General features: G+C 34.6%; 1 protein-coding gene and 1 non-coding gene across 16 annotated transcripts in view; one reads left to right on the top strand and one right to left on the bottom strand.

Moving 5' to 3' along the window:
• Positions 1 to 5,674: 5,674 nt before the first annotated feature.
• LOC132616546 (plasma membrane ATPase 1-like) overlaps positions 5,675 to 23,775 on the top strand; it is a 63,306-nt gene continuing 45,205 nt past the window's right edge. For 6 of the 15 annotated variants that reach the window (XR_009573255.1, XM_060331025.1, XM_060331023.1 and 3 more), the window contains exons 1-22: positions 5,677 to 5,866; positions 6,155 to 6,242; positions 7,001 to 7,120; positions 7,222 to 7,320; positions 8,908 to 9,045; positions 10,335 to 10,469; positions 10,672 to 10,851; positions 11,620 to 11,826; positions 11,918 to 12,037; positions 12,122 to 12,241; positions 12,338 to 12,460; positions 12,532 to 12,636; positions 12,746 to 12,890; positions 13,584 to 13,748; positions 14,006 to 14,244; positions 14,718 to 14,750; positions 14,888 to 14,969; positions 15,091 to 15,251; positions 15,696 to 15,884; positions 15,964 to 16,146; positions 16,326 to 16,501; positions 16,972 to 17,096. Coding sequence is in view for 9 of the 15 variants with exons in the window: in XM_060331025.1 (XP_060187008.1) it covers positions 6,189 to 6,242; positions 7,001 to 7,120; positions 7,222 to 7,320; positions 8,908 to 9,045; positions 10,335 to 10,469; positions 10,672 to 10,851; positions 11,620 to 11,826; positions 11,918 to 12,037; positions 12,122 to 12,241; positions 12,338 to 12,460; positions 12,532 to 12,636; positions 12,746 to 12,890; positions 13,584 to 13,748; positions 14,006 to 14,244; positions 14,718 to 14,750; positions 14,888 to 14,969; positions 15,091 to 15,251; positions 15,696 to 15,884; positions 15,964 to 16,146; positions 16,326 to 16,501; positions 16,972 to 17,068 (2,871 nt within the window). In the remaining 6 variants the exon portion in view is untranslated. Of the gene's footprint in view, positions 5,867 to 6,154; positions 6,243 to 7,000; positions 7,121 to 7,221; positions 7,321 to 8,907; positions 9,046 to 10,334; positions 10,470 to 10,671; positions 10,852 to 11,619; positions 11,827 to 11,917; positions 12,038 to 12,121; positions 12,242 to 12,337; positions 12,461 to 12,531; positions 12,637 to 12,745; positions 12,891 to 13,583; positions 13,749 to 14,005; positions 14,245 to 14,717; positions 14,751 to 14,887; positions 14,970 to 15,090; positions 15,252 to 15,695; positions 15,885 to 15,963; positions 16,147 to 16,325; positions 16,502 to 16,971; positions 17,337 to 17,560; positions 17,899 to 22,264; positions 22,583 to 23,775 lie in introns of those variants that run through there. The other 9 variants (XR_009573252.1, XR_009573254.1, XR_009573251.1 and 6 more) reach the window with 5 other exon arrangements.
• Positions 5,995 to 6,099, bottom strand: LOC132620546 (U6 spliceosomal RNA). Its single transcript, XR_009574989.1, has one exon. It is a non-coding gene; the product is annotated as a U6 spliceosomal RNA (small nuclear RNA).

Consider the following 23,775-nt stretch of genomic DNA (forward strand, 5'->3'; position numbering starts at 1 on the left):
TTACTATATAAACTATAATTTGTATACACTGCCAATTATATGTTTTATAAAAAGTTTAATTACCTGTTTTGTATACGAAAGAGTCGCTAATTCGGCTTAGAAAATTTTGTGCCATCAAGTATTAATAAATTTTAATTTGTCTTTGTGATTTCTAGTTAAGCATAGTTAACCTTCATTTAATTGATATGCACACTTCTAATCCTTTTGAGTGTGAATCTTCACAAACTTAGCATACTACTAAATGCTAACCATTTAGCTATTAATGTTATGTGGTATATTTTATACTGCCATTGCATACTTGAGGGTAATATTATTCTAGAAATAATTCAAATATAACAGGTTTCTTATAAAATGGATGAAAATATAAATTGAAAGTTAAATACACTTAATCAAAATTAATAATTGAAGGACTAATAGTACATTATCCCAAATGGTTTTGAATCTAAGATTTTATAAATTTCATGTTGCACCTCTCCTTTAATCTGCTGGTATATCAAGTTGGGACTTTTGTTTATAGTCATAATTATCTGTCTATTTAATTTCTTGTATATTTAAGTTCTAGTCCTTCGTGGAAGCTAAATAAGTGCACATATTAAGTTACCTCACTCATATCACTGATATTTCTATTTTAAAATATTACGTTAGCATAGATGGGCAGTCCTTATGGTACTCGAAAACAGGGGTGGCTCAGGGTAAAACAACTAAAGCCCCCACCTTAGGCCTAAACGTGTCAACCGGTCCGGTTTAACCGATTCAAACCGGTAACCGGACCGGTAAAATCGGAACCGGAGCCGGAACCGGTAGAACCAGTTAACCGGTTAACCGTTTATTTCTTACCGGTCTGGTTCCGATTTTTTTGAAACCGAAACCGGTAAAACCGGTGAAATTAAAAAAAATATATATATATAGTCGTTGCTGCTGGGCTTATGGACTGTTGGCAACGGTCCATTTGCAAAAATGGCCGTTGCTAAACAACCATAAAGTCATTCCCCCCCCTCCAAACTTTTTTTTTAACACTTTAACCCATTCCCCAACCCTATATAAACCCTTCTTCATTTTCATTTTAATCCACACCAATTCACTCTTCTCTTTCTCTCAAATCTCAATCTCTCAATTATAGTTACTTTGCAATAATTAGCCACTTTAAATTTCTCTCAAATAAATATTATAGTCTTATTCTAGTTTCAATTATTAATTTTACAATTATAATATTGTTGGTGGAGTTGGTAATTTTGCAACAATTCGAAGTAGCTTTGATGGATTTGCAATTCTAGCCGCCTTCACTTTGTTGGAAATTAATCCGGCAATTTGGTACCTTCGTTCCAACTCTATCTTTATTTTTCGCAATTTAATTCTAGCAATTTAATTTGTTGCAATTTATTTTCTTGTGATTTATTTGATTGTGATTTAAATTAATTCTATTTAATAATGGCAAAGAGATTTAGACATGGTGCCGGTAGTAGTAGTGGTATTGTTAGGGGTGGGCTTAATAAGGAAACATTTGTGGAAGAAACACCTACTTAGGTATTGATGTTGGTGGAAATAATCCACTTTTAGGTCATGAGGCAATGCAACAACATTTTACCGATACTTTTAATGAAATTGATAATGATGATGATGATGATGATGAAACACAACCCCCCGAAAATCCCATAAGAGATACATGTCCTGCACAATCACATACACAAGACAAACCGCCTAGAACTCGTAAGCCAACCGCTAAAATTTGGAAATTTATGACTAAGAATAAAGAAAACCAATCAGCTACATGTACCCTATGTGGACAAGTATTTAGTTTTAAGCAAGGAACTAGTAAGGATGGTGGAACGGGTACACTAAATGGTCATATGAGAAGCAAACATATGGATGTTTGGGGAGAGCAAACGGGTTCAAATGTGGGGGGTATTCAAATGACGATAGACCCACGAACTGGTAGAAATTTTAAGTATGACAAGAAAAAAGAGCGTGTAGAAATAGCTAAAATGGTAGCTTATGATTGTTTACCATTTTTCTTTCCCTAGGGTTTGGGATTTGTTACTTACATTCAACGTTGTTATAATCTGTTATTTGAGGGTATTCCTAGAAGTACTTGTAGAGCGGATGTTATAGATTTGTATAAAAAATATAGATTTTATTTGCGCCATGTATTTAATTCTTTAAATTGTAATGTTTCTCTTACCGCTGATTTGGGTCTTAGTCTTAACAAGTTAGATTTTTTTTGCTATTACATGTCATTGTGTTGATGACAATTGGGTTATGCAAAAAAGAATTATAGCTTTTTTATATGATGAAGGAAAAGGTCGTCACGATGGAAATTTTTTAGCGGATTCAATGTCTACTATAATGAGATTTTTTAATATTTATAGAAAAACACTTTGTATTGCTTTAGATAATGCTTCTAATAATACAAAGGCAATTGGTCTTTTAAAAAGAGAAATAAACTCTCCGCTAAGAAATATTTTTCATGTAAGATGTAGTTGTCACATTTTAAATTTAATTGTTAAAGATGGTCTTGTGTGTTTTGACGATTCTATTCAAAAGGTTAGAGATGCGGTTGCGTTTCTTTTTTGTAATGCTAATAGGGCAAGAGTTAGAGATTTTAAGACTGCTTGTGTGGAAAATAACCTTAGACCTAGGAAAATTCAAGTAGAAATTGAGACTAGGTGGAACTACACTTACATTATGCTACAACAAGCATATGAGTATAGGATTCCCATACAACAAGTTCACAACAAATTTAATACTGATAGTGATGATTGGTTAAATTTTTCGCATTAGGAAGATGTTAAAGAATGTGTTGAACTCTTAGAAATTTTTTATAATGCAACTCTTGCTTTTTCTAGACAATTCTATCCCACGGTAACTGGAATTTTAGCCTACTTAGCGGAAATAGCTAGAGTTTTACAAGAGTATAAATATAAACCCGGTTATCAAGCATCTATTTTTGAAATGATAATCAAATTTAAGAAGTATTTTTTTCCCATCCCAACTTTATTTATTTTGGGTTCTCTTTTAAATCCTTGTTTAAAAGTGTCTTATACTAAAACATTGGTTGGTAAAATTTATACATTTTTAGAAATTGAACCGGGAGTTCAACCATCTTTAGCTGAAGCCGAACTCGCTATTGATGACGAGTTTAGAAAAGTTTTTACTCATTATTCTAATTTTGAAGAACGTGCTACACCCGTTGCTCCACGCCCTACTACTTCTCAAAGTAGCAAAAAGGGCTTGTCGAGTTTGTTGCATTTAAAAGTTTTACATTCATAGCCAACTTCTTCTTGTAATGCAAACTTTGATGAATATAACTTTTATTTGATGCAGCCAAATGTGGATATCAAGGAACTGGATGAATTGGAGGTCTTAGCATGGTGGAAGAAGTACAAGGCAAGTCATCCGATACTCTCAAGAATGGCTCGAGATATCCTTACGGTTCAAGTATCAACCGTGGCTTCGGAGAGCGCATTTAGCCAAGGAAGACAGCAAATTGGAGACCATAGACATTCATTATCCGGCTTTAGCTTACAAGTACTAGTGTGCATTCGCGATTGGATTAGATCGGAGCGACGCAACCAAAACTCAGAAGCGGAGGAAGGCGAAGAGGAAGAAATTGAAGATTTGATAGCAAGTGGACTGGACCAAATGGAAGACTTTGAAGATATTTCCATGGCCGAATACGATATGGGGGAAATTAACGAAATGATTCAGAATTGGTGATTTTATTATTCTACTATTTCTTTACAACTCATGTATTATTTGCAAGTTAAAAAAAACTACAACTTGCAAATAAATGTTATCCAAGAATGAATAAAATATATGGTTCATTGAGCTTTCTTCTATTTACTTGTGTTCATATTTTTACTTTTATTAAGTTAGGAATATACCTAAAATATACTAAGAATATACTTATAATATACATTTACTTAAATTAAAAACTAGAAAGTTATATACTTGAAAAATAACTAAAATATATTAAGAATATATATTATAGTATACATATAATATATATTAAGGATATATAGTATACATAAAATATATTTGGAATATACTTATAATATATAGTATACATATAAGTATAACTTTTATATATATATATATATATATATATATATATATATATATATATATATATATATATATATATATATATATATATATATATATATATATATATATATATATATATATATATATGTTTAAGTTATACTTATAGTATACATATAATATATATTAAGTATACATATAATATATATTAAGAATATATAGTATACATAAAATATATTTGGAATATACTTATAATATATAGTATACATATACTATACTTAAACATATAATATACATATAGTATACATATAGTATACATATATATATATATATATGTTTAAGTTATACTTATAGTATACATATAAGTATAGTATACATATAATATATATTAAGTATACATATAATATATATTAAGAATATATAGTATACATAAAATATATTTGGAATATACTTATAATATATAGCATATAAGTATAACTTAAACATATATATACACTATATATATATATATATGTTTAAGTTATACTTATAGTATACATATAATATATATTAAGTATACATATAATATATATTAAGAATATATAGTATACATAAAATATATTTGGAATATACTTATAATATATAGCATATAAGTATAACTTAAACATATATATATATACTATATATATATATGTATACTATATGTTTAAGTATAGTATATGTATACTTAAACATATACTATATATTTATATTTTAGTTATTTTTCAAGTATATACACGTATATGCTGTATTGCTAAACATATACTATATATTTATATTTTAGTTATTTTTCAAGTATATACACGTATATGCTGTATTGCTGATTTGCTGTTAGCCTGTTAGTCAGTAAATATTTAAACTTTACTTATAAACTTATATAACATATGTAAATATACCTACAATATACTAATAAATACTATAATATATATATATATATACTATACGAAAAACAAAAAAAAAAGGGGTTTTGGACTGTTTGAACCGGACCGGTTCCGGTTTTGGTTTTGTAACCGGTTACCGGTCCGGTCCGGGTTGACCCGGTTAACGGGCTTACTTAGGCCTCGAAAAAATTTAGGTACCAAATTTTTTTGTCTTATATGATATTGTCGTTATGTAGTAGGCGTAATTATAACAGAAAAAGGCCACACAATGTTCATTTTAGGTCATTATTTAAATTGTCTATATTATTAGTAGACTCTTCTTAAGGTTTGGCTTTAAGCCACAAGGTTTGTTAAGCGTGCTAATACGATACTCTAAACTACCACCAAGCCTATCTTTCAGTAAATCGAGACAACACTCAACTAACTATTATCTAGTTTTTACCCTAATTTGCGACCTTCATATATCCTCTTATATATCTAAGGGCATATTCTCGGTAAGTTGAAAATGTACAATATCCTTAATAATTACCACTCCCCAATTTATTTACTATTTGTTGAATATAAGTCATGAAGTTGACATAATCTTGAATGATTAGACAAAAAATTAACATTACATCTGAAAAAGAAAGGAATGTAGATCAGTTGCAAAACACATTACGAAAACCCCACCAAAGTCCAAAAGTGCGGGGGGAACTTTTCCCCTATAAAATAAAGCAGAGTAACCTGCCAAGTGTACCATTTTTATACACGGACAATCATCCACTGCCAACAAACCTCTAAGACTACAATCATCTTTAGTAACTTCAGAAAAAAGACTGCCTTATAAACTATATATAAGTGGAGAGGGTTGGTTCCAATAGTTGTATTCTCACCTTTAAGACTTTTCTTTTTCTCATATTGCTAAGTTTCTCATCAGTACCTTCTAGGTAAGTCTTGAATCTTGATTGATCGATCCTTCTATCAGCTCTACTAAAATTAGCGTGTTCTTTTACACTTTTTGTATGTATGATCATATTATGCCGCTGCCGTATTTTTGGGTTCCTACATATTTGGCTTCATGTGTGATCATCATGAATTCTGGCGCTTCATCCTTATGCTGGGACCATGCTAATCTTCTCTATATTATTTTAATTTCATAGGTTGTCCTTATGTTTTAGATGCGTATATATATGTGTGATCATGTTTGTGATGACTCTTTGTTTACTGTGTGACAGAAGAGGCAGACGAGGGAATAGAAAGGGGGTAATAATGGCAGATAAAGATGAAGTTCTGGAGGCTCTCAAAAAGGAGGCTGTTGATTTGGTAAATACTCTCACTCTTTTATTTCACTCTCTCAATATGAATTAATTGAAGTTAACACTTGGTTTTTATTTCACATTATATGAATTAATTGAAGTTAACATGGTGAGATTTTTCTATCTTTAATTGATCAAATGCCTCAAGTTCGAACCTTGAATGAAAAATTTCTTAGTAAAAAACGTTTTTTTCATAAGCTTACGCAGCACAAACTCAAAAAGCCTAAAGAAACAAAAAAAATTAGGGAAACTTACCCAATATGTACAATTCGGCCAAACTCATTTACCAATATGACTGAAATATATAAAACTTATAACTGATCATGTATGTTATGTATATTATATGTATAGTATATGTATATTGTACGTATACATGTACAAAATCTATATATTTGGTCATATTTGTAACTTAGATGGTTATTGGCCTGTAATTTTCCCAAAAAATTATCATGTGGATGGTGGCATAGTCTCTTTTTTTTTTGGTTGATTATTTTTACTTTGATTGTCAATTTACTGCAACACTTTCTTTCATATAAACATGAAAAAAAGATTACGCAAAATTCACTAACGAAGCACAATAAAGCAGAATGAATATAAATGATCAGATCATGCTATATTGGGATTTGAATTATCTTTCTTTTTCGTTTTTTTTTTTGGTTGGGGCGGGGGGGGGGGGGGGGGGGGAGTGTGATGATTTTGGATATGACATTATTTTTGTATAGATATTTTCATTAGGAATTAATATTATTGTTTGTGTGTGAACAGGAAAGTATACCACTAGAGGAGGTTTTCCAGAATCTGAGGTGCAACAGAGAGGGGCTTACTTCCCAAGATGCTCAGAGGAGACTTGAAATATTTGGTTATAATAAGCTTGAGGAGAAGCATGTATACATTTCTCTGTTTTTAGTATTTATGTAAAAGCTACAAGTATTTAGTAGTATGTATTTTGTGAGTGAGTTTTAGAAAATGTTGGTTGGTGTATGCAGGAAAGTAAATTCCTGAAATTTCTAGGATTTATGTGGAATCCACTTTCATGGGTGATGGAAGCTGCAGCAATTATGGCCATTGCTCTTGCCAATGGAGGAGTGAGCCTCTTCTTCTTCTTTTCCATTTAGAATATGCTAGAATTCTGATCATTTTAATTTAATTGAATTGAAGTTATACATATGGACAGTTTAAATAACTTTAATATTATTAGTGTATTTTAAAATATTTTGTAGTAGGGAGATCACATGTCATATTTTCCATGTAAGTTTAAAAACTACTAACTCTATTTAATTTATGAGTTTAAGTTTTATTGAAGTCTCAAATTATTTATCATTTTTTTGATTTATAAGCCCAGAAATATTAATTAGCAGGATATTTGACCTACTTTATCTTTATTTATGTCTAATTTGTTTTCTCTCTCTATTAATAATTTACTCTATTTATGTGTCATTTCAATTAATGACAAAATTCTGCTAGGGGTAAAATGGAGAAAAAATAATTAATTATGCGATGAGCTTCTAAAACGACAAATAATTTGAGACGGAGGGAGTAACCAGTAACATACATTAACAATGAAAAAATTTCTTTTAATCAGCCGTCCAGTTTAAGTGTCTTACTTTCTTTTTTGGTCTGTCCTAAAAAGAGTATGTCTTTCTATATTTAGTATGCTGACAATTCAAACATCTTATATGATAGATAAGTTTATAACCACAAAATTCAAAGTATATTTTAATACATTAGACATATGTTTAATTTAAGACCACAAGTTACATTAGACATATGTTTAATTAAACATATGTCTTTTTTGGTCTGTCCTAAAAAGAGTATGTCTTTCTATATTTAGTATGCTGACAATTCAAACATCTTATATGATAGATAAGTTTATAACCACAAAATTCAAAGTATATTTTAATACATTAGACATATGTTTAATTTAAGACATATGTTTAGACATATGTTTAATTTAACATATGTTTAATCTAATTTGTTTTCTCTCTCTATTAATAATTTACTCTATTTATGTGTCATTTCAATTAATGACAAAATTCTGCTAGGGGTAAAATGGAGAAAAAATAATTAATTATGCGATGAGCTTCTAAAACGACAAATAATTTGAGACGGAGGGAGTAACCAGTAACATACATTAACAATGAAAAAATTTCTTTTAATCAGCCGTCCAGTTTAAGTGTCTTACTTTCTTTTTTGGTCTGTCCTAAAAAGAGTATGTCTTTCTATATTTAGTATGCTGACAATTCAAACATCTTATATGATAGATAAGTTTATAACCACAAAATTCAAAGTATATTTTAATACATTAGACATATGTTTAATTTAAGACCACAAGATTCAAAAGTCTCTTTTAAATTCGGAAACTCCGTGCCTTGTCAAAGTAAGATATTTAAATTGGGATGGAGAGAATACCATTTCAATAAAAAGGATTTATACAATCAGGTTATTTATAAGTTAATTGGTAAATTTTTATGAAGCATTAGTTTGCATTTTTTTTTTTTTTTTTCTTGTGTATGTATTTTTAGGTATTACAGGACAGGTGAAAAAACATTGGTGGAAAAGTACTTGAAAATAATGTTTTCTGCCCTTTCATTGATTGTTTCCACCCATTTTCTACGCTGACTAATAATTGCAATAATTTTTCTGAGTGGTATTATTTTCTCTTTTGGGTACAGGGGAAGCCATGTGATTGGCAAGATTTTGTTGGGATTATTGCCCTTCTTTTTATTAATTCAACGATAAGCTTCATAGAGGAAAATAATGCTGGTAATGCTGCTGCTGCTCTCATGGCCCGTCTTGCTCCCAAAGCAAAGGTAAACAAAACAGGAACTTCAATACTTTTTACTGTAATTTATACCTTAAATAGTTTAAAAGTTAACTGAAAATATATACTTATTAAAGGCTTACCAATATGTACAGTTCGGCTAAATTTATTTATCAATATGATTGAAATATACCAAACATATACACAGATTATATGTATATTAGATTAATATACAAAACCTATACATTTTGTCATATCTAGTAAACTAGATCGCCCAAAGGCATTGGGCTGTAATTCTCCCTTTATTAAATTTGTATGGGCAATTCGAACGAATACCCTTATTTTGGGGTGGTCTTTAATTTTTGCGTTTTGCTAGAACCCCTTGGTTTAGTGTTCGAACCTCCGCTCGTCAAAATTTTTTAAAAAAATTGTAAGATAGAGTTTGGATTTGCAACTCTACCTTCAGGCAGAGATTTGCCTGCAAAACTGGAGTTTTGCTACCTTCAGGTAAAGTTTTGCCTTCAGGCTCTGCCGAAATTGCCCCCCCCCCCCTTTTTTTTTTTTTAAACTGAGCCGGGTTTCAAACCCCAAATCTCATGGTATTAGGCGAAAGGGCAAAAATTAAAGACCACCAATTTGAAGGGCAATTCGCACAAAAAAATGAATTGGTACTCATAGTGAACGCAGTGGTACTTCGAGCTAATTTTTCAAATCGTCATCCAACTTAAGGGTCCAAACTTCAAAGTAGGGTTGGTAATTATTTTAGGGATCATTAATGGGTAAATATTTAGCTCTGCTTGCTAACATGGAAGGTCACTTGACAGTTTAGGTGATTTGGCATGCCATCTTGGCTATTCATAAGATTTAATGGACTTCCATGACTAAATTTATTTTTGAGAAATCAACTTAAATAGCCGCCCACCCAAAAAAATAGTGCTATGTACAATTATTGTATAATATATGTATATTAGCCTGGGGCTATAAATACTTTTGGCTGAGCGGCCAAATGTGTAACTTCCCTTTGTATTTTGAATAATCAGCCATAAGTTCAATGATTTTGAAGTTACAAAATTTAGTTCAGTGACTTTTGTAAATCAAAATTGTGTTCTTTAGATGAGCATTTGAGAAAATTAGTTCTACTTTGCAACCAAGAACTTGAAATCTTATATCTTCATTCATACATCTATAAAGTTCCTTAGATTAGTTAGGCAATAAAGGGTTCACTATGGCCATCCCGTATAAGTTTCTTTTAATTAATAGTATAAGTATGTCATTTATATAGTAGTTGTTTTTTTCCTCTTCCTGCACTATGATACATGTGAAGTAAAATGTTGGTAGGTTCTTCGAGATGGAAAATGGGGTGAGGAAGATGCTGCTGTCCTTGTTCCAGGTGACATAGTCAGCATAAAGCTTGGGGATATTGTCCCTGCTGATGCACGTCTCCTTGATGGAGATCCATTGAAAATAGACCAGGTAAATGTTTACTACAGTGTTCCATCGAATTTGACACATTAAAATAATTTACTTTACCCATTATAACGATAAAGTCAATAAATTTTACTTACTATAACGACAAAATCTATCCATTAAGGTGACTTTACTATTATAGTGGATAAAGTTTTGTAACTTAAATCAACCCTTTATTCTTCTATTCGTTTTGTTTTTGGTCGTGCAGTCTTCTCTAACAGGGGAGTCTCTTCCAGTAACAAAAAACCCTGGAGATGAAGTTTTTTCAGGATCTACATGCAAACAAGGTGAGATTGAGGCAGTGGTCATTGCCACAGGTGTCCATACATTCTTTGGAAAGGCTGCCCACCTTGTGGATTCCACTAATCAAGTGGGACATTTTCAGAAGGTATGGACTATGGTCTAAAAACCCAGTAATGGATAATATTTGATCGAAATCGAATAAAAGATTATCTGAGTTAGAGTTGAAGTTGTGTTTGGACAAGGATTTTACTTAGAAAAACTGAAGATGTGTGAGTAAAAACCATTATTTCATGTGAGATATTCCTCAACCCATTTTTCAATAATTCAAATGCTTAAGTTCAGTATTTGCAAATACTGATAGTATCAAATCCCAAGGGGGAAAAAGATAGCAAAAGCTACCCAACCTATTAAATCCTTTACATAAGCTATTTTGTCCATCTCTGAATGTACACTCAATGGATTATTGGACCCATATTGATGCAATCCGGTGAAACGGTTTGACGAAGAGGACTGTCTTTCATGTGGACAGCGACCCATGGAAGTCTTCGTGCTTGAAATGTAGCTCACCAGGAAAATACAGGTTCAAGTATGAAGGCTTTTCCGTGAGCTTAGATGGAAGCCAAGTATCAGTATTTTCAAATAACGAACTTCCATATTTGCAAATACTGAAATATTAACGGGTTATTAATTTCCTCCGGTTACAAGACTAGGAATTATTGTTTCTTTCTAGGCTGGCTTTGCACTCTCTGTCTGATGGGATATGAGTTGCTCACTTTATGCTAATCTCATTGCGTTTCCTTTTGTCCGAATAATGACTTTCATAGTTCCAACTTCCATGAGGCAACCTCTCTACATAACAACTATTCCGTTCTCCTTTTGTTGGCTATGGAACTTGCTTCTTTACATTGTTTAGGTCTTGACTGCAATAGGGAACTTCTGTATTTGTTCCATTGCCGTGGGCATGATCATCGAAATCATTGTCATGTATCCCATTCAAAACCGGGACTACCGTCCAGGAATTGACAACTTGCTTGTTCTTCTGATCGGAGGCATTCCAATTGCGATGCCAACAGTTTTATCTGTAACGATGGCAATTGGCTCCCACCGTTTATCTCAGCAGGTCGGTTTTCTAAGAGGCCCATCCTGTTCCAAATTTGTGTTGTTTTGAGGGTTTTGGTATAGAAATGATATTTTCCTTGTCAATGCTGCAGGGTGCCATCACTAAAAGGATGACTGCCATTGAGGAAATGGCAGGCATGGACGTGCTGTGCAGTGATAAAACTGGAACCTTAACATTAAACAAATTAACTGTCGACAAAAATCTGATTGAGGTCGATAGCTTTCTGCACCCTCAACATCATGTTACTAATATATATACCTATGATGTCCCAATGAAGCATCTATTCAAAGTGTAGGTCTTTGCAAAAGGAGTAGATGTTGATTCCGTGGTCCTAATGGCTGCTAGAGCTTCACGGGTGGAAAACCAAGACGCAATTGATGCTGCCATTGTGGGGATGTTGGCTGATCCTAAAGAGGTTTGCTAGTGCTCAAAACTTATAAATTTGCTTTACTGTTTGCGATAAGTAGCATCCTTACATATTTTACCTCTGTCCTTCTACTCTATAATCTAGGCGAGAGCTGGAATTCAAGAGGTTCATTTCCTTCCGTTCAATCCAACTGATAAGCGAACAGCTCTAACATATCTTGACAATGAAGGCAAAATGCATCGAGTCAGTAAAGGTGCACCTGAACAGGTAAAGAGTTATCTGCTTTTGATTTTATATCTTGATAGTTTGCATTACTAATACTCTGTCATGGTTGCTAGATTTTGAACCTTGCACACAATAAATCCGACATACAGCACAAGGTTCATTCTATCATCGATAAATTTGCTGAGCGAGGATTGCGTTCTCTTGCAGTAGCATATCAGGTAATGTATAGTTGTATCTATTTCTCAGTTAGACAGTCCATACCAACTGTCTTAGATTCAATGTATTGTGTGTTGTCGTTCTGAACTTGATGCCCGTAACGTTTTACAGGAAGTTCCTGAAGGAAGAAAGGAGTCTCCAGGAGGTCCATGGCAATTTATTGGTCTCATGCCTCTTTTTGATCCACCAAGGCATGACAGTGCAGAGACAATTAGAAGGGCCTTAAATCTTGGGGTGAATGTGAAAATGATCACCGGTGCGTATATCTTTTTATACTCCCTCTGTTTCAATTTGTTTGAACCTATTTCTTTTTTAGTCCGTGCTAAAATGAATGACCTGTTTCCTAATTTGGAAACAAATTCACTTTATGAATGATTTACAGCCACACAAATTTTCAAGGCTTATTTTGAACCACAAGTTTCAAAAGTCTTCCCTCTTTCTTAAATGTCGTGCCCAGCCAAATGGGTTCATATAAATTGAAACGGAGGGAGTATTATTCATCTTTTTCCCTACTTAGTTGAACAATATTCAGATGAATTTAGTACGCTGATAACAAACATTGGATGTTTTGAAGTACAATGCAATTAAATTATGAATAACAAACACGGAAACCATGTAAATTTATTCTTCAGGTTCATCCTTGCCTACTGCTATATTTAGCTTCTTTGTAGTTTAGACAACATCTGCCTTCTAAGGCTCGAACTTATTGCTAAGTACGAGAGGTCTTGGACTCATCTTTTTCTTTTTTGCTGTCGCGGGGGGGGGGGGGGGGGGGGGGTTGGGTTGCATCCGCGAAGTCCTAATCTGAATATTCAGCATATAGAATTTCTTTTTCCTTTTCGTGAGTTGTCAGAATCTTTTATAAGTATGTTGAATGGGATAAATTTTTCATTATCTTTTATAATGACTTTCTGGTCTAATATCCATAAGTAATCTTCTCCCACATCAGGTGATCAACTAGCGATTGGAAAGGAGACGGGACGCCGTTTAGGAATGGGAAACAATATGTATCCTTCTGCTTCTTTACTGGGCCAGGACAAGGATGAGTCTATTGTAGCTATGCCTGTTGATGAGCTCATCGAAAAAGCAGATGGTTTTGCTGGTGTTTTTCCTGGTAAAGTTTTATTCTCTAGAGAATTTGATGATTAATGTTCTTCTTCCTTTTCCTTCAGTTGATAAATGTTAGTATTAGATATTAGTTAGGATTAATTTTAAAGTGGTAATTAATTTTTAGATGCTGATGAAGGCAATATTTAGGGCAGTGAACCTTTAAAAGATCCTTCCTTCAGTTAATTTAAGTTTTCTAATGTTTTTCCTTATGACGTAATCTTTCTTTTCTTCTTCTTCACCCATAAACTAATTGATATGCAGAGCACAAATATGAAATTGTGAGACGTTTACAAGAAAAAAAGCACATATGTGGCATGACTGGTGACGGCGTGAATGATGCACCTGCTTTAAAGAAAGCTGACATTGGAATAGCTGTTGCAGATGCAACAGATGCTGCGCGCAGTGCTTCTGATATAGTCCTCACTGAACCTGGACTGAGTGTCATTATTAGTGCTGTATTAACTAGTCGTGCGATCTTTCAGAGAATGAAAAACTACACGGTAAACTTAAGTATGCCACTATAAATGCATTAAAAACTACTCCCTCTGTTCCAATTTATGTGATACACTTTCCTTTTAGTTTGTCCCAAAAAGAATGATACATATCCTTATTTGGTAATAATTTAACTTTAAACTTTACCTTTTATGCTTAACGAGATGATCTATAACCACACAAATATTTTTGACTTATTTTAGACCCCAAGACTCAAAAGTCTTCCTTTATTTCTTATACTTTGTGCCCAGTCAAACTATATCACATAAATTGGGACAGAGGGAGTAGAATTTATGAGAGACCAAGTCTATTTTAGTGTAAACATTTCCTTAAAGATCCATAACTTTTAGCTACCCATCTCATTTCTCTTTAAAGTGTGTACCACGTTTTTATATTTATCCTCACATTTAACTCCCTCACTTCCTAATGTGATGTTTATGGTAGCTATTCGTTTAGACTAATGCATTTGAATTTTGTGCAGATTTATGCAGTCTCCATTACTATCCGTGTAGTGGTAAGCATTTGATTAGTGTTAGAGCTCTTTCTACTAGTTTAAACTTTGTTCATGCAGCAGAATATTTAAGCATATTGCTGTCAAGATTTGGAACCCCTTTTTCCGCTTTCTGAGCTTCCAATTTTTTATTTTTGCAGTTTGGCTTTATGTTACTTGCTTTGATTTGGAAATTTGATTTCCCACCTTTCATGGTCTTGGTTATTGCAATCCTTAATGATGGTACGCTTTCTTGGTTCTGTCCCAAAAAAAAAAAAAAAAAATTGCTTCCCTTTTCTGTTGTTTAAGTAGATTTATTATAACCAGTGCTGCATTGTAATATATGCATTATATGGCATACTAGGCACCATAATGACAATATCGAAGGACAGGGTTAAACCTTCTCCTTTGCCAGACAGCTGGAAACTTTCAGAAATTTTTGCAACCGGAATTGTTCTTGGTGGTTATCTAGCAATGATGACAGTCATTTTTTTTTGGGCTGCATATGAAACGGACTTTTTTCCGGTAAGAAACGTTACTCTATTATAAAGGACTTCAAGTAAAATTCCTTGAAAAGCTCCTTGCTTTTAACTTTTATATATTTGCTTGGAGGTTCTCTGTGACAATTTTATGGAGAACCTGGGCTACTTTTGCATTTTATAGCTAGAAAACTACGGTTTGCATTGCTAGACTTTATGCTTCTCCAGTTTTTTTTTCTTTTTTGTTTGATATTCTTTCTTATGATTGCCAATGGAATTATGCTTTGTGGTTTGCATCTTATGCCTCTAGTACATTTACCAGTGTCACATGGAAGCAATCATTTCTTTCATAATGAGTTTTTCGTAGTCAGTACTTGGATATTATTAGCATCTAGTATTCAGTGTAATACTTTAAGACTAGAGGCTTTATCTATGTCATTTTTGTGTGTACTCACAAATACTTAAATTGCTCTCTTCCATTACTTCTTAGCGTGTTTTTGGAGTTGCAACACTGGAGAAAGGTGTTGCTCGTGACGACTTCAGAAAGCTCGCATCAGCAATATATCTACAAGTGAGTACCATCAGTCAGGCACTAATCTTTGTGACACGAGCTAGAAGTTGGTCATTTTTTGAGCGTCCAGGCCTTTTGCTTGTGGCAGCATTTCTTCTTGCCCAACTGGTTAGTAAGTTATAGCCATTTCCTTCGATCTCTTTTATATCAAGTAACTTGTCAAATCAAGTACATGTATTGCAAGCAGGTCGCTACTCTTATCGCTGTGTATGCAAATTGGAGTTTTGCAGCAATTGAAGGGATTGGATGGGGATGGGCAGGTGTAATTTGGCTGTATAACCTTGTGTTTTACATTCCACTCGATTTTATAAAGTTCTCCATCAGATATGCATTGAGTGGGAAGGCCTGGGATCTACTTTTCGAGCAAAGGGTATGAAATTTTGATATGGACGATAAATATATATTTTCGAAAATTCACCAAAGTTTCAAAAATATCAATTTTCGAACCCATAATTTCTAAGAACTTTAAATTTTAGACCCCTCTGATTCTAGTGCCTTATAAAACCAAACTTATGCTTGTGTTTATCATACCTCTTATCTTCTATTCAGATTGCATTTACAAAGAAAAAGAACTTTGGGAAAGAAGAACGCGAGCTCAAATGGGCACAGGCTCAGAGGACCCTTCACGGGCTGCATCCACCTGAGACTGATTATGGGGACCGCAACAGTCATGCTGATCTCAACCAAATAGCAGATGAGGCAAGACGAAGAGCTGAGATGGCAAGGTAAATCAAACTCACGTGCAAACATGAGTCTTGTGAAGTCCAGAAAGCACTAGTCCCTCCGTTTCACACGGGACATGGAGTTTAAAGAAAATATGAATGACTTTTTGGACTTGTGGTCTTAAACATGTCATTTTGTGGCAAAACAATCATGTCATTAAAGTTAAAATGAGAAGTCTAAAGTTAACTCTATAAGTAAAAAGGTGTCATTCTTTTGTAGAATACTAAAAGGGAACAGATGGAGTATTAATATCCAATCAATTGAGTAGCAGAGTGATCTGTATAGGATTGATATGCTTCATTGATAGAACAGAAAGTTCCCAATTTACCTTTTTGTCCGCAAAGACAATCATTTTTACATATAAGTGCATTTTATCAGACATTAGACTGTAATATAGTACGAGAAGGGAATTCAATCATGTAAACCACGCGTCAGGCTTGTCTAATTATACCAATTTGCTTTAATTTTGCAGGCTTAGGGAATTACGCACTCTGAAAGGGCATGTTGAATCAGTTGTGAAACTGAAGAATCTTGACATTGAAACAATACAACAATCATACACAGTTTGAGAGGATGATGAGATATTACATCCATATGGTATGTTGTTACTTTAGAATCTTTTAGGTTCGTTTGAACATTTTTTTTTTCTTTCTGAATTTTCACTTTGTTCACTTGGTACATTCATCAACCCTAGAAATGTGACGCTTTTTACTTTTCTTTAGTCGACTGAATAGTTATAGCAGAGTCGACTTCCCTGTATGTCTAAAGAACTTGATTAGTAAGCAGATAAAGATAAATAAAGTAATGCAGAAATGAAATGTCACAGATATTTTTATATTGGTTCGGATCACCGGTGTGGTACCTAATCCAGTCCCTTGGGTTACAAGGCTGTCCTTACAGCCTTTGAGCAATCTTGAGTTCAAAGTTGGTTCAGGTTGAACCGCGTATCCATTTTGGACTTCTTCTAAAATCTGTAATTGACAACCTCAGGCTGTATAGTTACCTATCCTTTTTTTTTTCTAACACTGATAGACTTAATTGAATATAATGCTTTTTACAAGATTAAGAGTGAATAAGAATATTGCTCAAGTGAAGATGTTCTTTTCTTCGGCTCGTGAGGTCTTCTTTTATAGTTGGCTGCTTCAAGTCTTGAGGAAGGCAGTGAATCAATCTTTCCATTCGATTGATTTTGATTGGCTCGCTCTAAGGTAACCCAAGGGAATTTGTTCTCAATCAGGGTTTTGAAGTGATCTGCTAATTGATCTTGTATCTTCCTTCTTTCGATGGTTTAGGGCTTGAGATCTTCGCTGGTTGATTGGTTGACTTCCGTCATCTCTTGACAGTTTTGTACTAGTTGTCTGCAATCTGTTTTTTTTTTCTTTTTTCGGTAACTGAATAATTTCATTAACCAAAAGTGAACATTACAAACCGAGCAGGGCTGGCCCACTCCTTCCTCTCTAGCAACATGTTGCTAGTGACAACATGATAACAAAAGAACCACGTAGCAATAGTGAAAACAGTACAAAACTAAGGCTATCCTATACAACATATATGGGAAATGTGATGCTTTTTTACTTTTCTGTAGTCGACTGATAGTTGTAGTAGAGTCGACTTCCCTGTATATCTAAAGAACTTGATTAGTAAGCAGATAAAGATAAATAAAGTAATGCAGAAATGAAATGTCACAGATATTTTTATATTGGTTCGGATCACCGGTGTGGTGCCTAATCCAGTCCCCTTGGGTTACAAGGCTGTCCTTACAGCCTTTGAGCAATCTTGAGTTCAAAGTTGGTTCAGGTTGAACCGCGTATCCACTTTGGACTTCTTCTAAAATCTGTAATGGACAACCTCAGGCTGTATAGTTACCTATTTTTTTTTTTTTTTTTTTCTAACACTGATAGACTTAATTGAATATAATGCTTTTTACAATATTAAGAGTGAATAAGAATATTGCTCAAGTGAAGATGTGCTTTTCTTCGTCTCGTGAGGTCTTCTTTTATAGTTGGCTGCTTCAAGTCTTGAGGAAGGCAGTGAATCAATCTTTCCATTCGATTGATTCTGATTGGCTCGCTCTAAGGTAACCCAAGGGAATTTGTTCTCAATTAGGGTTTTGAAGTGATCTGCTAATTGATCTTGTATCTTCCTTCTTTCGATGGTTTAGGGCTTGAGATCTTCGCTGGTTGATTGGTTGACTTCCGTCATCTCTTGACAGTTTTGTACTAGTTGTCTGCAATCTGTTTTTTTCTTTTCTTTTTTCGGTAACTGAATAATTTCATTAACCAAAAGTGAACATTACAAACCGAGCAGGGCTGACTCACTGCTTCCTCTCTAGCAACATGCTGCTAGTGACAACAGGATAACAAAAGAACCACCTAGCAATAGTGAAAACAGTACAAAACTAAGGCTGTCCTATACAACATATATGGGAATGAATTAAGATTAACCAGTACACTCTTCCATGACAAAATTCTGCTTCTCTGATATGGATATGGATAGCAATTTCTCCACAGATCTTCTCAGCATCAAAACTTCCTTGTTTAAACCTCAAGCTGTTGCGCTCCCCCAAGATGAGATAAACATACATAGAAAAGCAGTAGGCAGAAATAGCACACCTATGATTCCTGGTCACCAGTAATTCTAGAATAACCCGGCCGTACTAGTAACCTTTCCCAAATAGTTTTTGTAACACAACAATCAAAGAAAAGATGGTCAAAGGTTTCTCTGCTTGTTGCAAAAAAAGCACAATTTGGAGGAACAACTATTCCAATCTTCGGTAGTAGCTCAACAGTTGCTAATCTTCTTTGGCCAGTCAGCCAGAGAATAAATTTGAATCAAGGATGCAACTGTTTGTTCAACACTACACTCTTCCAGGCCACTCTTGGATAATGAGGAATAACAACAGATACTCCTTGTGTATTTCTGTCACGACCCAACCGGGGGGCCGTGACGAGCACCTGGAGCTAACCTACCGAGCAATTCCTAACATACATCTCGTAATCATATCTAAGCGGGCCACATGGCTAACTCACAACTATCATAATCTGTAAGAGACACGAGTTCAAGAGATATATGCACATCTATATAATCACCATCAACTATGCCCATATATACAAGCCGACAAGGCTGCCAAAAATGATATACAAAATATGAACCGATGAGGTTATAGAACATCTGACTATATACATCTGTCTACTAGCCTCTACATGGAGTGCTTAGCATCATAAGGATGGGACAGACACCTGTATGCCCATATATGTACACAAAAGAATAATACCAGCTGAACCGTAGCTCCGGAACAAATGGAGCGCTCCTGTACAATCGCCGATGAAGCAGCCTAGGGGTCTAGTCCGTCTCCCTATCTACCTGCGGGCATGAACGCAACGTCCACAAACAAAAGGACGTCAGTATGAATAATGTTCCGAGTATGTAAGGCATGAGTAACAAAATGATGGAAGTATGAAGACAACATAAGATAAAGAGATCAATCTGTACCTCTGAATGCCTCTTATGGCGGATGTCCTGCATGCTTAGCTTTTTTAAAAAAACATTTTCATATATATATAGTACCGTACCCGGCCATATAGGCTCTGTGTTATCATCATATCATCATCATCCCGCGTCCGGGGTAACACCATAACCTGTCCACTACAGTGGTGTGCACATCTACGTGTCTTCCCGGCCGACTATAGCGCGGCGCGGCGTGAGAAAATACATACATATATAGAAAGCATGCATGAGAGCCCAAATGAAAGCTATAACTCTATTAGAGTGACGTATGGTCGGTAAACCTCCGATTGCCATTATGGAATCATCATCATCACTATATCTCACCTTGAAGGAACAATTACCATAAGATGAGATCAATAACAATGAACAAGATCACTAATCGGGAAACAAAGTTCAATAATATCATAAGAACATCAAGAACTATAAGCTTTAGTATTTCCAGAAATGGAGTCATCATAGAGGACATTTGTATATATGTTCGTATCGAAGTGATCATTCCATAAGAAGGAAAGGGTTATCCTTAACATACCTTTTCGCCTCCTTAACTACTTAACGTTTTTCCTCCCAAGATCGTAAATCTACATTCAAGAGGATTCATACTAGAGTTAAGTCTTGAAAACACTCATAAGTTCAAACTAGAGTAATTAGTGAGCTAGCGGAATGTAACACCTCGTGCATTCAAGCTAAGATTTGACTCGTAAGACGGGGGTATAATGAACCCAATATGAGTAGTGTAGAAAGGGTGTATGAAACCCAATCAATCCATAAGAAGAGTCCTTGGGAAAAGTAAAGTCGGAGGCTACCCTATGGAGCATGTTTTCAAGTGAGTTTGCACTAGGTCTCACTTAAAGTGAGTATACGGAAAAATCTATATGGAATTTGGGAAAACGTCATTCTTGTAAGTTGTAGATATTTGAAATACCTTTCCAACGGTATATTATGGAGGTTAAACGAACATCTGTACAAAAAGTTATGTCCGTTTTACTAAAATAGTGTTCTGCCAATTTACGGCAGAATTTACGGGCCGTAAAATTGTCCAAAAAATCCAGCAAACTGTTATGGATTTACGGTCCGTAAATCTGATTTACGAGCCGTAAAATGGGCCTAAAGTGAGCGTAAAACAGGTCCGACAACAACTTTAAAACTTCATTTGAAGGCTTTTTCACTTCATTCTTCACATCCCCAAGCTGTAGAACGACCATTCTCTCTTCTCCTCATCCTCATACATCAAGGTAAGTCCCTCCCATGTATTCCCAAGTGAATTTTAATGATTATACATGAATTCTAAGCGAAATCCTATGTTAACAACCTAGGATTTTCAAGAAAACCCGTCTCAAGGTTCAAGATTCAAGATTCAAGATTTTGGAATTCTTCTTCAAAGATTCAGACTTTTCTCAAATTTTTGGAGCGATTAAGGTATATAGGGTTTCTATCTACGTGGGAAACATCATTGTTCTTCCCCACTCCACGTTCTTCCATGATTATACGAAAGTTCTCCAAAAATCAGGGTTTTAGCCATGTTCATGATAAACCCTAAGTCCGTGTACTATGATATACTATGTTTAGATTTATAATTCGTTATTGTACTCCTAATCTTCCATTTTGGTTATTGGGAATCCGTTCGTAATCCATGAAAACCCATACTTTGCATTCCATGGGTTCTTACATGCAAGTTATTAATTACTATGTTTATTTTCATGAAACACTTTACATGTTTACACGTTTTCATGCAAGTATATTATGTAACTATATCCATGTATAATGCAAGTCATGCTTTATGGAAAACCATGGCTCAGATGCCGCCTATTTTCATGTTCATGTTTTTGGGAGTTGCACAGATTATCGAGAAGGCTCAAATAGCCTGAAACTACGTTAGCCACCGTAGGATAAGGATCGCTCCGCCCATGTTTAGGACGATTCCTTAATATTGATTGGATCCTTTCATGCCATATTTATATCTTATACCCCTAGCAAGGTATGAGAGCTCTACTGGCCGATCAGGTACCAGACTCCACGTATCCACGTGGTGATTCATGTTGTCGGTTATATTTATGATCTCTCTACTTAAAATGTTTTACTTATGTTATATTTATATATATATGTATTCATGTTCATGACCAGACTTTAGTTTCAGTTTCAGCTCTTATTATGATATTTCATGTGCCACGTTTATTTTATTCAGTTGCTTTACATACCAGTACATTTAATGTGCGGACGTCCCCTTTCTATTGTCTGGGGCCCTGCATTTCACGATGCAGGTACGGACTTACAGGACGACGAATCTACTCTATAGGATCATCCACGTATTAGCTTTTGGTGAGCCCCATCTTCTTCGGGGTTTAGTCATTATTTACTTTTATGATAGTTATGCATTTAAGGTATGCTGGGGGCCTTGCCCCAATAAGTATGTTTAGCAGTTTAGACTCATGTTAGAGGTTTCATAGACTAAACAGTTATGTTATGTCAGATGTTTAGAGTCGTATAGCCATCTTTGGCTCATTATCTATGACAATCCATAATCATGTTTTTAAACAAGTATTTTATTTGATATTTATGATATCCCATGTTTAGGCTCATCATGTTTTTATGTCATATTCCGCTCATGTTATGCCTCATGATGATTCATCAAGCCATGTGGTTCGCTCGATCACATGCAGTAAGGCACCGAGTGCCGTGTTATGTCCAAGCCATGGTTCGGGGCGTGACACGAAATTTGGGCAACACTTCCCCTATTTTATCTACTTCTACCAAATTCCAAAATAACTCCCAAACAACAGTAACAACTTCAACAATACCATAATCAAAAGACTTCATTCAAACTAAACTTAAATTAATACAAAATCCCCTTTCAAATTTAACTCATAGCCATCAACTTCAATTTGATACCTTGTGACTTCTCCACTATGATTCTTTTCCTTTACAAGACTTGTTAAACCTTTAAGTCAACTCAATCATATAAATAAGATGAATAACATACCTTATAATAGAAGAACTTCACCTCACTCAACTTCGTCCAAGACTAAATTCATCACAACATTGAGTAGAGGCAAGAATAATCATCTTCCATGGATTAGCATGGGGTTTTGGATTTTATCTTCTCTTGTGATGGTGTGAAAGGTTTTGGAATGTTAGAGAACCTTCAAGAACACTCTAGTAATATGGGGAGAGATGTGAGGAAAATGGATATGAAAAATGGGATCTTTTGGATATTAAAAAGGGCTTAAAACTGCCCCATCGCCCCTTGCTGCGGGGGGAGATGCGGCACCGCAAGTTGAACTTGCGGCCGCATACTCCCTCCACAACATGGAGGTGGTGCTGGGCAGTAAGCTCAGCCAAAATGGCAAGGTTGCGGCTAGTATGCTGCACCTCAAACTCAGTATGCGGCCGTAAACTGCCCACAAACTCCAATTTTCACGAAAATGCGTTCTTTTCAATTCGTTTGACCTCCAATCCTTATGATACCTTCTTAACACTTATGTAAACCATCATTAACCATCTAATGAGCCCTATAAATCCCTCTCAAGATAATGCTAAACAATGTATTGGACAAATGCTGCGAAACCTTCCCAAAAACATGACACCAATTCTAACCTTCAACGAACTTGCTTCCTCCGATTCATTTAACCCCGAAATCTTAAGGTACATACTTAAAATTGTTAGATATCCTCATTAACCTTGTAAGGGCTTCATGTCTACTTTGCACTTACGTTAGTTTACTTATAATGCAAACCCTGTGAAGTTTCCAAGGTGTAACATTCTTTCTCCCTTA

Source organism: Lycium barbarum, chromosome 11, assembly GCF_019175385.1.
Source record: "Lycium barbarum isolate Lr01 chromosome 11, ASM1917538v2, whole genome shotgun sequence".
NCBI classification, from domain to species: Eukaryota; Viridiplantae; Streptophyta; class Magnoliopsida; order Solanales; family Solanaceae; genus Lycium; species Lycium barbarum.